This window comes from Peromyscus leucopus, chromosome 4, assembly GCF_004664715.2.
Source record: "Peromyscus leucopus breed LL Stock chromosome 4, UCI_PerLeu_2.1, whole genome shotgun sequence".
NCBI lineage: Eukaryota > Metazoa > Chordata > Mammalia > Rodentia > Cricetidae > Peromyscus > Peromyscus leucopus.
In genome coordinates, this window is record NC_051066.1 from 91,814,178 (window position 1) to 91,830,255 (window position 16,078).

The following is a 16,078-nucleotide window of genomic DNA, read 5'->3' on the forward strand; positions in this document are numbered from 1 at the left end:
TGCACCACCCAATTGTAAAATCCACCCTTTGCCACACACATGCTCCCTTCCCCCATCCCCTTCACCTGCTCATATTGTCACATCCTTTCTTATGATATAAAATCAGTGTATTCCCCCCGCCACACACACACACACACCACTACCCTCAGAATGTAAACTTTTTCCCAAGGCCAAGTGCTTTGGATTGTCCTGTTCACTCTTAAAGACACTGGTGCTTTTACTTTTTAATACTCATAGGATGAATGGGTCATTGGTTGGGCACATGATAGCATCACTGTGGCCACAAGAGCAAATTTCCCATCTTCTTGACACTTGGGCAGGAAGAAAGCCCTATTTACCTGAGAGACATAGTGAGGAAGACTCTCCCTTTTTACTGCCTAGAAACAAGATGCCCTGAAGCTTGTCCCTGCTTAGGGCAGACTTAGCCATAAAGAGGTTCTGACTTGGTCATCGGCACCACTGTGACACGCCTGCCCTGACCTTCCTATGTCAATTGTGGAGTCATAACCCCGTGGAAGGTTGTGACATTCTATTGGAGGGCTCCAGTGGGAAGAGATGAGAGTCTTCAGAAGCTAATTGACTAGGGCAGGATCAGGAAGCCAAAGCACATCTGTAGAAGGGAGGTAAAGTTTGTAGAAGGAGCTAGAGGGCAGAGAGGGCCGTGGAGTTTCCTTCGACTTCATTTTCTGATCCCTGATTAATATTGACACGCTTCCCATCAAGCTTGCAGTGGCCGGGGACTAGGGAACAACCGTGACTTTCCAGGGTGGTGATACACATACATCTGTGCCCTGAGACCTTTAGGAAAGCAGCAGGTCATAAAGAAAGAAGACTTAAGAAAAACTGATGACCTCTGTTTCTTCCTAGTGCTTTGTCTGGGTTTCCAAATCCAGTTATTATGGCAAACAACCTCTAGGTGTTTGCTTGTGAGACCTCTTATGGAATTTTCCAGGAGGCCTCTGCACCCTCACTTGATGCAGAGTCAGATGAGGAGCAGAAAAATCTGGGATTTTTGTCATATCCAACTCAGGGGCTCTGAAGGGAGAAAACCAGTTCACTGACTTTCTACTGGGGAGACTGCTGGACCCACTTCTGCAGTTGGTAACCGTATCTCTGCTAACATTTCAGGCGTCTACAATGGAAGAACAGAAGGAAAATGAGCTAGATTACGAGTAAGTAACAGCGACTACGAAAGGCGGCATCCAGGCACCAGGTGTGAGGCAGGTCGCTGGCCATACCTTCTCTAATTTCCCAGTCACCTCTCCCTCCTCTCCCCTGCACCCATCTCCCAAGCCCTTCACTCCTACAGGAAGTGGTAACTACTGTAAATACACCACCCAAGCCAGCCCTTCCAAGATAGGACTCCATTTTCCAATATCATGCTTCATGTCACTCAAAACGAAATCCCCGGGGCCATGCTACCCTATTCCCAGTTAAGAACTCCAAAGGATTATTTTACATGCTAGAAAAAGTTTAGTGTGAGCCTCCCTTGATGTAGGTACTCTTCCTAAAGTTATCATTTCACTCACAGTTTTTTCAAAACAGATGTTTGTGCTGTTGAATGATATTCCTGAAATATAAGTATGTACTCACTGAAATGGCCCTCATATGAGAATCTCACACATTATAATCAGAAATCAAAGGGAAGGGAAAGCAAGGATGGAAAGACTGAAGCCCTATCATGGTGGTAGAGACTTCTGTCTCTGAATGAAGCAGACAAACTCAGAAGTGATGGAGCAGGTGCCTAGACAAAAATAGTCAATAAAAGTGTATTGCATAAGCATGTTTGGAGAACAATTTAGGAAAAGGTTGCCATGGGAAACAGTTCTCTCCAGTACAAGGCTATTTAAGGAAGTGAAGCTTCTCTTGAAATCAGACTGGAGATGCATCTCAAGATGTCCCCTGTTGGGTTGAGAATTACTAAGACATTGTAGGGTGTGATTCAGATGTATGAATATCCAGGAATGAAAATAGAAAAGCAAGCGTGCTCCCAGGAAGAGCACAGCGGATGAATTACTTATTTTCTAGAAAGCCCACTTGGTCCACTGATCTTTGCTCTTGAGATAACCAGCCCTTGTTTATTTGGGGGGCTGAGCCTATAGGTCAGAAAAAATGGAAATCTTAAGATTGGCCCAATCAAAGAAGAACATTATCAGTTTGAACATGGACCTTGAAAGGGATATGCAGAGAATAGATGAAGCCAACCAGGAGCTTCTTCTCAAAATACAAGAAAAAGAAAATGAAATCCAGAGGTAAGTCTAGGTTTCATGATGGAAGTTCTCAACCTGAAAGGAGAGTGGTGGAGAAGACAGACAAAAACCCTCAATTTTCCTACTTTCTCTAGAGAACTCTATCTCATGTAGCAAACAACTATCCTTCACTCTGGTATTTTTCCCTAAGACATTCAAACACAGCAAGCTTAAAAATATTTTACTTAAAAGACTAGGCAGATCTTTCCTTGAGCTGAAGAACACCAGAGTGTTTGGCCTGGGATAAGGCAGTTCTTTCTTTATATGGCTTGGAAATGACCTGAGTCTATGGACCTGGGAAAGAAGAGTTTCTAACTTGAGATGCACATGTAGTCATCAAGCCCTGAGTTTTATCACTTCTGAACCTGGCCATCATGGGTCCTTCTGGTTTACACTTGCATCATTCAGGCTGGAAAGTGAGATCACCCAGACTGGAGACCCTGCAGAAGATGAGGATTGGGAGAAGGAAAACTGCGCTGTGATGGAGAGAGAAAGGGCTCTGCAGGAGCTGGAGGAAGAAACAACCAGACTCGTAAGTATGATACCGGGGAAAGCGAGTCCATGGGCTTCATCCTGGCCTCACCCTAGAGCACAACCCCTTCAACTAAGCCAGTCATTGTAAATCTTAATTGGATAAGATCTTTAATCCCACATAGCTGAAATATCATTTCAATATAAAGTCAACATAAGCATGTAATTAGCATATTTTCATTCTTTTTTAAATGATTTTGAGATTATAATTACATCATTTCCCTCTTCCTTTCCTCCCTTCAAACCCTCTCATGTACTCTACTCTGCTCTTTTTCAAATTTGTTGCCTCTTTTTTCATTAATTGTTGTTACACGCATGTGTGTATAATACTAAATATATAAATATAACCTGTTCAGTCTGTATCTTGTTACTTGTATGTATTTTTTCAGGGCTGACCATTTGGTATTGGATGACTAATTAGTGTGTTCTTCTCTGAGTGAGACTGTTTCTCTCCAGTATTTCTTAGTTGACTGTACTATTGTGTAGGGTTGAGGCCCTCTTTGACCTTAGTGTATCTATTGGTGTCATCCTTCTTCAAGTCACGTTTAGGTATCTATATATGGATGAGACATTATGGGTGTAGCTTCTGACATTTCTAAAAGACATAACCTCACATGAAATTCCCTGTTCCTATGGCTATTGTAATTTTTCCTCTTCCTCTTTGGCAAGATCCCTGAACCTTAGGGGCAGGAGTTGTATTAAAGTTATATCAGATGGGACTAGGTCCAAGTCTGCATTTTGGTCGGTTGTGGGTTTTTTGTAATGCTCTTTGTCTGTTGCAAAGAGAAGTTTCCTTGATAAAGGGTGAGGACTATACTTGTCTGTGGGTATAAAGAGAAACATTTAAAATATGATTGTGCTGGTGTAGTAAAGTGGTAGGTTCTCCTCCAGGATCCAGGACTTCACTGGCCCTGGGTAGTTGGCTAGGTTTCAGTACCTGGTATGATTTCCCTCTTGTTGAGCAGGTCTTACGTCCAATTAGAGAGCTGTTGGTTGTCATAAAGGTGTGAATGCCACTATTGTATCCTTAGGGTTATCATGCCATGTTGATTGGTATTATGATTCATGGGAAGCACAGATGGATAGGACTGTTGGTTGCTTCCCTCATTTGGAAGCTTCCATGGAGCATTCTGGTGCCATGAAACCTAGTCCTAGAAAGGAGGCTTTAAGCCAATCTTGTTTGCATACAAAGAGTATGTCCATGCACGGGAGGGAATTGGGGAGAATAAGGTTTTTCAGGTAATATTTAGTACTGGGAGCATAAATATCTATATTCCTCATATGCTGCTGATTGTTTCACCTGTGAATTAATTTCAAGATCTACTTACATTGTACAAATAAGTTCAAACTTCTGTAAGAAAAAACTGCCTGGTGAAATGGGAATACCAACTGAATAAGAGTAGATGATGTTGCCAGGCGGTGGTGGCACAAGCCCTTAATCTCAGCATTTGGGAGGCAGAGGAAGGTGGATCTTTGTGAGTTCAAGGCCAGCCTGGTCTACAGAGCGAGGTCCAGGAAAAGGCGCAAAGCTACAAAGCGAAACCCTGTCTCGGAAAAAAAAAAAAAAAAAAAAAAAGATGATATTACCATGATTCAAACTTACACTCTGGTCCTTTCTCTCTCTAGGAGAAGAAGAACGAGGCTTTGGTCCACAGTATCTCAGAACTTCAGAGAAAGGTAGGATGGGACTCTATGTTCCTCAGTGCCTCCACAGCATCATGGTTCCCAAAGAGGCAAAATAAGGAAAGTAGATTTGGGTGTCAAAAAGGCCTTAGTTTGGCATGGATCCCTCTCTCTGACCCACTCTCCTGAGGTTAAGGCTCATGTCAAAAATCCGTGAATATTCTCTGTAAGTGTGGAGTGGAAGGAGTAGTAGATAGGGTGTTTAATGATCTCACTAGCTCTCTATTCTATCACAAGAAAACAGAATCTAATAGGTACTCCATAACAGTGCTTAACCAGAACCTTAATGAGAAGTTAACTTTACCTTCAACAGAGACTATAGCACACACAACTACCCTTAATCCCTAAAGATTTCCTCTTGCACCCCCCTCCACATTACAGAAAACTTAACACGGATATCCTTTCTGACTCATCCTGAAGCTCTATGTAGTCCATCTTGAAATGGGGCTTGGGAGGAGTACTTGCTGACCCTAACTAGGTCACAAGACAAGTAGACATGGGTAGAGCAAAGATGGATCCACAGAATACCAAGTATCTTTCAAGGCTGTCTCCTTGAAGCTTTCATATAGCTCTGACTCTTAACCCATACACACCAGAGGATATCTTTTCTCTCTGATTATTTTTAATAGCAGTAGTAGTAGTAGCAGCAGCAGTAGTATTTATGTTTGTATTTGAAATGTGCTTTTTATTTGAAACTGTAGCTTACAAGGAAATCACAGAAGATAGTCAGATGTGAACAAGGTGATCTGGAAATAACCCCAGAAGAGTCAAAGGTAAGTGCTCAAGCAATCTTGGGTGGGTTTGAACTGCATGGCCAGGAAAATGACTGTCAAGCTAGACACGGTCATTGAAGTCACTGCAAATTCTTGGTGCTTTTGTCTGTATCTGACTTAACATAGCCAGAGCCACTGAGGTCTTGGTCTTGCTCTGTAACTAAAGTTTTCCTGCTGCGCTCGCCTGCGGCTGGCTGCTTGGACCCAAGTAGACACACAGAGACTTATATTACTTATAAACTGTATGGCCATGATAGACTTCTTGCTTATGTCTTATGTCTTAAATTAACCCATTTATATAAATCTATACCTTGCCATGTGGCTCATGGCTTACCAGTATCTTTAATGTTGCTTCTCCTGGCGGCGGCTGGCGGCAGCTCCTCACTCAGCCTTCCACTTCCTAGAATTCTCTCCCCTTATCTTGCCTACACTATACTTCCTCCCTGGCTACTGGCCAATCAGTGTTTTATCTATCAATTAATCAGAGCAACACCTTCACAGCGTCCCCAGCATCGCTCCTCTGTCCTTACTCCAGAATTTCTCTCTGCAGCAGATTTTATTCTGTCTACTGTTTGGAAGAACAGAGCATATGTGAGTACAAATTCTTGAGGGAGTGAAGTCCCTCATTTAAACCCTGGCTCTAGCGCTTAATCTGATGTGTGTCATTAGGCTATTTCATCATGCTCTCACAGTCTCAGCTTGAGGAACAAATGAGATTGTGTATATGGAATATTTTTTCATCTTTGTATTCTCTGAATGTCCACAGAGTTATCTAATAATGTTCATGTTGTTACTTAGAATTCTGGCTGAGGTGACGCATAGAGGCCGACCTAGGATCTGTATGTCTATTGTCATCTGAAGGTCAAGTAAGGTGTATTTATTGATTGCAATCCAAAAAGGATTTGCTCACTTAGTCCCTAAACTATTTAATGATCTCTATTTTCTAAACACACTATAAACATGAAGCATTTCTTTAATTATGTTCCAGATCTAAGGATCCAAAGCAAACTACAACCTATCTAATCAAAAGTGCAAGAATTAGAGACATTTTTTGTACTGAGAAAGAAGATAAAATTCTCAAGATATTTTTCTCTAGAATCACATCTTTGTCCTAATCCAACTTCCCTATACATTTAAAAACCCACACTACTGAAGCCTCTGAAGAAATGGAGATGCTGAAGATAAAAGCAGAGAATAGAAGGATATTGAATTTATGTCCCATCTTCTGCTGGCCAGTTTAGTACTGGGGGCCACACATATAGGCAGTCCAAAGCCAGCAAGCAAACCTGCTTGACTGTATATACTCCTGTAGGAACACCTGAGAAGAAGAACGTGGTGGTCTGAGGCTGCATCAGGAGGAAGTTGGAGATAAGACCAGAAAGGGTTATAAAGACCCTGACTACACTTGCCATATAAGCAGCCAGGAGACCAGTATTCTCCAGAGATCCTTTTGCAGAACAAGTTTTTCTGTAGGTAACCCAGCCATAACCAATAGAAAACACATTGGGTCTGGCTATGGTGACTGTCAGCATCTCAACCTTTGTGAGAACTACTTCCACCCTTTGCTGGAGAGACATTTCATTAGCCCTGTGAGACATCTGTTCCCTGGCATTCTGCTGTGACTATTGTGGGATGCACAGCATCTCTTTTGCTTCTTTTCTTCCAGCATAGTAGTAATCAGGCCAGCCACTGGAGGACATATCTGCTCCCAAACCTTAAGACTCACACCATTGGCCTGAAAGACTAGCTCTTGGAGCATCTGGATGACTAGCCTTGATGTAATTAATTGAAGGGAGAAGTAGCTGCACAGAGTGAAGATGTCAAATCATGGCATCTAGATGGAAGAAGAAAAATAGAGCTGAGTAGAGAAGTGTGGTGATTCTGCTCGGCCTCCAACACACATCCCAAGTACAACCCCTCCTCTCCATCTGTTATCCTGTTACTCCCTGATTCTGAAAGTCACCGTAACAGGGCCGACTGAAATCATCTCAGTAACTATTCTCCTTGCTTCCTATTTTACTCTTAAACCATCCATTTTCTATACCAGGAAAAAAATTGTTCTTTCAAATAACAAACAAGCCTTTGCCTTTATATGTCAAGCCCTCCCATGAATTCACACTGCAATTAGAATAAAGATCCAGACTTCATCTACCAGCTCCAGGGACCTATAATACAACCTAGACAATTCCTTCTAGACTCTATGGAAATGGTTCTCGACCTTCCTAATGCTTTGTCATGTTGTGGTCATGTTGTGGTGACCTTAACCATAAAATTACTTTGTTGGTGTTTTATGACTGTAATTTTGCTACTATTGTGAATCATAATATAAATATCTGATATGCAGATGAGTTTAGGTGACCCCTGTGAAAGGGTCTTTTGACATCCCCACAGGGGTCACAGCCCACGGGTTAAGAACCATTGATCCATGGGTTGTATAACTCCTTTTAGAAGCTACAAGGTCCTATAACCTAGGCCACTCCTAGAAGTTACAAGGGCCCACAATCTAGGCCCTATCTGCCCTCCCTACCTGTGCTACCTGCCATATTCATCTACCTGTTCACGATCACCAAGTATGCACTACTTCCTGACCTTAGCCTTGGCAATAGCTTCCCCATAAAATGTATTTCTTTCAGATAGCTATCAGACTAATATTTAATATTTAGGTCTCAGCTCAAGCATTGTCTCACTACAGAGGCCTTTCCTGCCTCCCCTCACATCACCCTCTCACACCTATAACATAGCACTGCTCACATTCTGTTTTTATTGCCTTGTTTGCAGAGACCATTATTGTATTGATTTTTTTGTTATATCCCCAACTATAAAGAAAGCTCCTCATGGAGGCAAAGGACTCACCAATCTTTGTTCTCCACACACAGAGAGTGAGAGTGAGTTTGTGTGTGTGTGTTAGTTAGTTTACTATAGTGGCCAGTATAAAATAGTGTTTTTTCCAAATAGTTAAGGAGATAAAACAGGGAAGAAAGAATATAGTGAGGGATAAAATACTGAGCAAAAGTCCTGGACCAAAATAACTACATAGCAAGTTTCAGGACAGCCAGCTCTACATAGAGAAATGCTGTCTCAAAAAAAAAAAAAAAAGGTGGGGTGGGGGTGCAGGGGAGAAAAGGGAAAGCCAAATTCTTCAGGACTTGTAAGTTTTGACTCAAGTAGCTTAAAAACTGTAGAATCCAAAGGCAAAAGTAAAAGACAAAGTCTCAATGAGAAGTCTGTTCAGCTGCAAAGCACTGGATGCCATAAGGCCCCCATCAACTGTAGCCTGACCCATCAAGAGCTAGCAGAGCATCACTGAGATGATGTGTCTACCTTGTGCATTTTTATCTGGTAAGGTTTTTGATCCTTTTCTTTCAACAGGTTAAGTTACAACAGTTGGAATCTTCCTGTGCAGACCAAGAAAAGGAACTTGCCAAGGTAAGAGCAGGGACTCCAAAGTTCTTCCCAAGAAGGGGAAACATAATCCTCCAGCAACCTAATGTATCATTCAAAAGATTGATGTATCATCAGCTTCCAGACTCAGGACCATCATGGGTCTAAATAGTGGGTTTAAAAAAAAGGGGGGGGGAATAAACCCAATCCTCTAGATTTTCTTCAGTTAAACATTTTTACAGAACTCATCCCAACATCTGTGTCTAACACATATTAGTACCTGTTCCTTTTCCAAATTTCCCCCAAATAATTTCCATTTGGACTATAAAATATGATTTATTTGACCCTCAAGACGAAATGAATTTATACATACAGCAAAGGTTTACATTGTGGGTCTAGAAACAGGAGTGGACCTATGTACTTCTCCTCTTATGGCAATAAGCGGAGAAGATGGAAGACTCCACTTTGGTTTCCAGATAATGGAAGACTATGTGTTTGTGTCTCAGCTCTGCGAAGATCAAGCTATCTGCATAAAGGTACAGCTTCCCAGGGTATAATGTAGCCAAGCTGCCCAAGGAATACTACCTAGGAAAATATTATCTCAATATGGTACTAAGGAGAGCCTGTATGGTCATCAGTTTCTGGCACATATCACCCTATTTTTCCTTGGTTCTTGGTAACTGCTGATATGCTATCTCAGTGTCTGTGTTCTTAAATTAATAACAAGAATGTCTCTTTGTCTAACCCCAGTTACTCTTGGGAACCTATCCACCACTGAGAAGAAAGGGGAGAAAAGGTGGTGGGTTGAGAGGATGTGCCCATGGGAATGCCAAGCACTCTTTGTATAGTCTAGTGAAAAGGGCTTGCATGTTTAGAAAAATCATAAAGTGCCCAAATAGTAACTGTGGCTCCCTTCAATTCTCTTTAAAGAAGTACCAGGAAGCATTGAAGAGGATAGAAGAAGAGCTGGAGACTGGATTCCTTGAGAGAGAAGTGTGAGCATTAACCCAGGGACATCCTGGTTCTCAGCTGAATCAGGCCCAACTCTTCCCAGGTCACCTCTGAAACAGAATGAGCCCCTTCTTTTGTTATCTTGTTAGAATCACAGTCTTAGAAGACTATAAAAACACACCTTCATAACTTTATCACACTGCCACATTATCATTTGGGTTAAGATTAATTGCATAAGCATGCATTTTAAAAAGTGCTGGTATCTGAAATCCTTGGTAGGTGGGGTATTCCTCACTGTTCACAGGATGAATTTAAAATCATCATCATTCTTACTCCTAAATGTGTAAAATTCCAATTATGATATAGGCATGAAATGTACTCCTGGAGATACTGACAATATGTGTTCTGAAACTGAGAACTGTGAATGAACTCTATTGAACTATGAACACTAAAAACTAGAAATGGCAAGACGCTTGCTCTCCTTCTCAGGTGTAAATAGTACAGAATCAAAACAATGAGCCTTGCCTCCATCATTTCACCCTTTGTGAGCTAGTCTTAATAAATATGCATTTCTGTTTATTAAATTTCTGGAGGGTCTCTGGCTCAAAACAAGAAGTCAAGACTGTATAATCCTCTGAGTCAGCCATTTACAAATGGCAGCACAGAAGCCAGGTCCTAGGCCATGGAGGTCCTTGATCCTGAAGGACACTCTCAGGTCTTTCTAGATGCTTGTTGGGAATTAGATTAGAACTTCACTGTTAAGCTGATGTTCTGGAAGAGAGTTGTCTAGTAGAACTTCCTGCGCCACCCAGTAGGAAGCCACTGTCTACCGGTGGCTGACTTCTGAGTACTTGGAAGATGAAAAATGTAGCAAAGGAGCTGGCTTTCCCTTTAGATTTATTTAAACAGCTATAGGTAACAGCTATGCTCTTGGATAAAGCATCTTTTAAATAACCATCCTATGTGTTATGAATATTTGGATGCTTTGTCCAATCTCTTTTGTGGTTCCTTCTCCTCCTAGATCAAAAGTCTTAAGCATGGATTCTGAGAGAGAAAAGAGTAACAGCCTAAATAATAAGGTAAGAAATCCACTCCTTTCGCTCAGTGCCTTCACCTACAGAGGGAATTTCCAGGAACTGAGAGTCACCAAGTAGACGTCCAGTTTTCTCACTGGACTTTGCAAACATTTCCAACTTTACTCACCCCCAACCAAGATGCAAAGGAGCAATTGTCTGTCCCACTTTTACACATACAAAACACAGATTCTCAAAACTAACCTAAGAATTCCAAATGACAGCTGGAAAGGGCATTAACGGAGGGTATGCTGTATAAGAGGCAGATGTAGCAATGCCCTTTCTCTCCTATAATCCAAAATGCTTTTCTGTTCCTCCCAACACAATCTTGAATCTTTCACATCACAGGGCACCAGGTATCTGACACCATGTAGCTGAAGTTGTTCTGTTAAGTTAAAAAACAGAATGTCATACTTCTTAATGTCACATTTCAATGTCTGCCCATAGTTAGCATCATGAAGTCACCAGTTCACAGGCAAAGGTCTGAAGTCACAGACTTTTTTGGAAGGAGGGTACCAGACCTTTCAGTGTTCTTGTTGTCTCACACCAACAGGCACACTGTGTCACACTGGACTTCAGGCCGGGGTTGACAATCACCAGAGTTTTCATGCAGTCAAGATAAATAGGTTTTTGTTTGTTTGTTTTAAGATTCATTTATTTTATGTATATGAGTTCTCTATCTGCGTGCCACAAGAAGGCATCAGATCCCACTATAGATTGTGAGTCCCCATGTGGGTGCTGAGAATTGAACTCCGGACCTCTGGAAGAGCAGCTGGTGCTCTTAGCCACTGAGCCATCTCAGTGCCATTTTGTTTTGTTTTGTTTTGCTTTGTTTTTAATCTCAGAAACAAAAGACCATCTCTTTCCATAAGAGAAACTACCAGATGTTCACTATGGTCCTGGGATCCACCAGACATTTGCTTCTGTTGGACCATGCTCACATGTCCTATACAATCTCAGAGGCCCATCGATGGATTTCTTCTTAGTAACAATCAGAGAAAAATATATTTGTTTTCTCAAAGCCCGTTATAATCCCAGGAGGGTCCACTGGCCAGTGATGTTCAAGTGTCTTCATTCAGGAAAGGCTGCCTGAGCAGCTGAGCACCTACCATGGCACTCTAGTCCCCTCGGGCTACAGAACCCATTCCCAGTATCTGACTCCAGTTCTATTGGCTTCAAAATGTGAGCAAAACTCCTCTTACTCTTGATTTCAAAAAGGACTTTATAAAGGTGATAAAATAGCTGAGAAAATATTTTGGAAGAGAAGTATCAAAGAAATCCAGCTGGACAAGTGGTGGTGCACACTATTAATGCCAGCGCTCAGGAGGCAGAAGCAGGGGGGTTTCTGTGAGTTTGAGGCCAGCCTGGTCTACAGAGGGAATTCCAAGACAGTTAGGGCAGAGAAACCCTGTCTCAAAAAACGAACAAAAAAGGAAGGAAGGAAGGAAGGAAGGAAGGAAGGAAGGAAGGAAGGAAGGAAGGAAGGAAGGAAGGAAGGAGAAAAGAAAAAAACCAAAAAGAAAGAAAAGAAGAGAAATAAATCCAGAAAGCCTCCTTTTGAGATTACTTTAGTCCTTTTGAAACTTCTATCTTAGGGCATGTCTGTATGATTCCCATGAACTATAAATTCCCCTTGGCTAAGTAGAAGGTAAATGAGAAATTTAAAGAGCTAGGAATGTGGACTCTGAGGGCTCAGTTTGTAGGTCACTTACCAGTTATATTATTACCTCATTTATAATTATCTTTCTCTACTTTACTTTATCAGTCATGTATGTGTGTAAAAACCAAGGCTGAAAAAAAACTTGGCTCAGCATTAAGAGTGTTTTCTGCTCTTGCAGAGGACTCAAGTTCAGTTCTCAGCACCCAAGTCATTCAGATCACAATCACCTGGAACTCCAGCTCTAGGGATCTGACACCCTCTTTTGGCATCCATGGGTGTAGATGAATTTCTAAACAGTTTATTAAATAAGAAACACAGAGCCAAATACAGAGGTAATAGCCAAAGAGATCAGAGAACTAGCCAAGAGCCATGACTAGCCTTATCTTACCACCTCACCACCATGGATTCCCCAGAGAGAGCTTATTCCCATCTAACCTGTGTTTTTATTGCCTTCCTGTTCTGCTTTGTCATTGGCTCTAAGCCCAGCCACATGACTTCCTCATCACTGCCTGTCTATATAGATCTCCATGTCTCTATGGTTGGTATTGGGATTAAAAGGCTCATGTCACCATGCTTGGCTGTGTCCTGACCACACAGAGACTCTGCCTGCCATGTGATTGGATTAAGGGTGTGGGCTACCACTGCCTGACTTCTGTTTATGGCTCACTGACCTCTGATCTCCAGGCAAACTATATTTATTAACATACAAATAAAATATCACATTTCAGCACAAATAAAGTATCACCACACGTGGGCACCCAAACCTACATACACATATTCACACACAGACCCACATAAGTTTAAAATGAAATAAAATAAATCTTTACAAAGAAACTTTCATCTTTGAAAATTACATGTCCTGATATCAAGAATTTTTAAGATTTATGTCAATATAATATTCAACTGATGATTCACTAATGTTACCTGGCAACTTTCAGAAAGTGCTTATTTACTATTGGTGTTTCTTCCAGGATGATTCCATCACCAAAAAGGCATCAAGGTTCAGTAAAAGGTAAGCAAGACCTCTTCCAGTAAACTTCCTGCAAAGCTAAGGAGCCATCCTGGCAAAGAGCAAAATCTAAACAAGGAGAACTTGATACACACACACACACACTCACACACACACACACACACACACACACACACACACACACACACCAGCAGACTGGTGTCACCAGCTCTGTAACTCAGTTCTAGTGACGTGACTTCTGATCCAAAGGCAACTGCTAGACTCAGCTCTGCAGTGTCAGAAGTCAGCAACTTAGTAGTGATGAAGAAGTGAAGTCTTCATTCTCAAGATGTGGCAGCTCCCACATTAGCTCCCTTACTCCCTTATATGGTTTGAAGTAACTTGTTGCATACAGTTACTGGTAGACAAGAAGTAGGGGGACAGAACCCCTAGAAGAAAGTGTACAACCATCTAACAGCAGACATAACAAACAAAACATTTGTGGAAAGAAATCCCTAATAGTATTCAGCACACAATAGAAATTTTAAACTTTTTAAATGAACAGGATGCCAAATTGAACACCTGAGCACATATGAGTCCTGAGGGGAACATTTGACAGCAAGTAACAGTTAGTATTCAGTAAGGCCCTCACGTGCAAGAAAAGGTCAGATTATGTTCCATATGATCCGCTTAAGAAGGCATAAAGAAACATATATTCAAAGTGGCACGAAGTATGGTTTGGAAAGAGTTCCACCAGGACAGTTAAAATTGTCGGTGCTTTAAAGTCAACTCCAATTGTCTGGGAAATTTGGTTAAGGAGAACACCTTTTTATATCATATACATGAAGTATTGCATGTTCCCATACCCCTAGCTAAGACATTCCTGAGACAATGAGCAGAATGCTCCCAGAACCCCAAGGCTGCTCCTCTAAATCATAACAACAGAGTCCAGCAGGATTCACTGCCATGGTTAATTCTTTAGAAGTAGCCTGTTAATTCCTGTCCACACTCCAGTGCATGCATGGAGGGCAAAACTAATAATGAATTTGCAGATATTTACAAACCTGCATGTACTTTAAATAGAAAAATGGGAGTATCTTTCTAGACTTTTGTTGTTTAGCTTTTTGAGACAGGAAATCGCTGTGCTGGTCTCCCTCCTGCCTCACCTCCCAAGTGCTGGGCTTCCAAACATATATCATCACACTTGACTTAAGCACATCACTAATCAAATGAAAGGTTGACAAACAAGATCCTATTAAAATTAAGACCCTTTTTTCTCTGATACCTGAGAACCAGGAAACGTTATAAAAGTGGACGAGTTTAGAAAATTACACACAATGGAAAGGGATCTACATCCACAATACATAAAGAGTTCCTGTCAGTCAACAAGCACAAACTACCATGGGCAAGAGGAAGGAAACACATAAGACCAACTAGCCTATGACCAATGTTCACTTTCAATGTTCATCATGGAAATGTGAATTGAGGCCAAATGAGTTCTTGTTTTATAACTGTTTGACTGGCAAAATCTTAAGCATCTGATAAAATTATGTTGGAAGAGATGTGGGCCCACAGAAGAAGTACACACTTAGATGCAACTAACTACTTTGGAAAATAATTGGAAAAAAATCAAAACTAAGGGAACAAAATGAAGTTTCATGATGAGAAATGGCACAACAAAAATACAATAGATGCATGGAAGGAGTAACTGATTAAGCAATGGGAGTAAATTAAGGGCTGACAGAGGAATACAAAGCCGTGAGAAGTGCTCAGGTCTGAGTTTCTATTCTGTTCCAGGTTTTGCAACTCCTGATTAACAGTTTCTGGGGGTTCTCTTTCAGGATTTTCCGCTCCCTCTTTTTTACCACACTATTTTTCATCAGATTGCTGGGGTACCTGATCTTCCATTTAAGCTTTATAAATCCCGACCTCCTCATCAACGCGCTGCCCAAGATTCTGAGCAGGGACGTCTTATGGAAGCTGCGATGCTTCCTCTTCCCATCTCTCACACTTGAGACCGAAGACATGTTACCCCACTGACCCCAAGCCGTGTCTGTCGTCAGCAGAAGGCAAGAGGGACATCGATGGGAGGTGGCCAAACCCGTGGAGGGTAGAGGTATGCCTCGGTTTTTCCCTCGAGATTGGGACCATGGTGCCCATTTGTCTCCATGTCACTTTTCCAAGATTAACCTTGCCCAGTAAAGAACTCTGTCAGTGAGTCTCTGGATGAATGGATAAAACGAACGGTACACCGTGGTGAACAAACCCGGCTAATTTCAGAATTCTATAGATACTTGGAAAGATAGCACTGACCCGTGAGTTCCGTGGATCTCTGAATTCTAATGACTGGTATCCCTGCAATGCAGAAGAGCCCCCTCCCCCACTACCTACAGTTGAATTTACATTAGACTCTCAGTGTCGACTAACCTAGTGTGTGTCCCCGTCAACAGACTTGACTAGAGTGCCACACATCAGATACTCGGAAGACTAAGGCATGAAGACCATGAGTTCCAGACCAGCAGAGGCAATATAGGAAGGTCCTCTCTCTAAAATAATAATAACAGTAACAAATAAAAACAACAATCAACAACAACCAAAATCTCTGAAAATAAGAAATTATAATATACGAGGCAAGGCTGGAAGAAGCCTCAAAATGTCGTCAGGTTTCATTTCCTCTTTGGTTCTTCCCCTTTTAGTTCATGACTGTCAGCACCCTAAATTCTGTACTGCCCCGTTAGCAACCTCAGCAGCATGAAATCACCTTTGCCCATAGCTCTAGTTGCCAAGCCCAGAGAACACAGGCTGCCCACCCTGAAGTAGATAGTTTA

At 41.7% G+C, this 16,078-nt stretch overlaps 1 protein-coding gene across 6 annotated transcripts; it reads left to right on the plus strand.

Annotated features, from left to right (window-relative positions):
• Nucleotides 1–527: 527 nt before the first annotated feature.
• Nucleotides 528–15,468, plus strand: Tmco5a (transmembrane and coiled-coil domains 5A). 6 transcript variants are annotated; one of them, XM_037205101.1, is made up of 13 exons: nt 528–623; nt 1,129–1,172; nt 2,103–2,252; nt 2,658–2,781; nt 4,407–4,457; nt 5,165–5,236; nt 5,787–5,827; nt 8,606–8,662; nt 9,060–9,153; nt 9,548–9,612; nt 10,590–10,647; nt 13,273–13,313; nt 15,092–15,468. In XM_037205101.1, exons 2-13 carry the CDS (start codon nt 1,138–1,140, stop codon nt 15,288–15,290), a joined length of 987 nt encoding a protein of 328 aa, XP_037060996.1. In that variant the 5' UTR covers nt 528–623; nt 1,129–1,137; the 3' UTR covers nt 15,291–15,468. The 6 variants fall into 6 exon arrangements, with proteins under 6 accessions (XP_037060996.1, XP_037060998.1, XP_028743919.2 ...); XM_037205103.1 differs by having other exon boundaries at nt 15,134–15,468; XM_037205102.1 differs by having other exon boundaries at nt 531–619.
• Nucleotides 15,469–16,078: the final 610 nt, after the last annotated feature.

Bases quoted from the DNA above. Each gene is read 5' to 3' on its own strand.
- Tmco5a (XM_037205101.1), top strand. From the start codon at position 1,138: ATGGAAGAACAGAAGGAAAATGAGCTAGATTACGA. The intron at 2,782-4,406 runs GTAAGTATGATA...TTCTCTCTCTAG, and splicing joins AGGAAGAAACAACCAGACTC to GAGAAGAAGAACGAGGCTTT. The intron at 9,154-9,547 runs GTACAGCTTCCC...TTCTCTTTAAAG, and splicing joins ATCAAGCTATCTGCATAAAG to AAGTACCAGGAAGCATTGAA.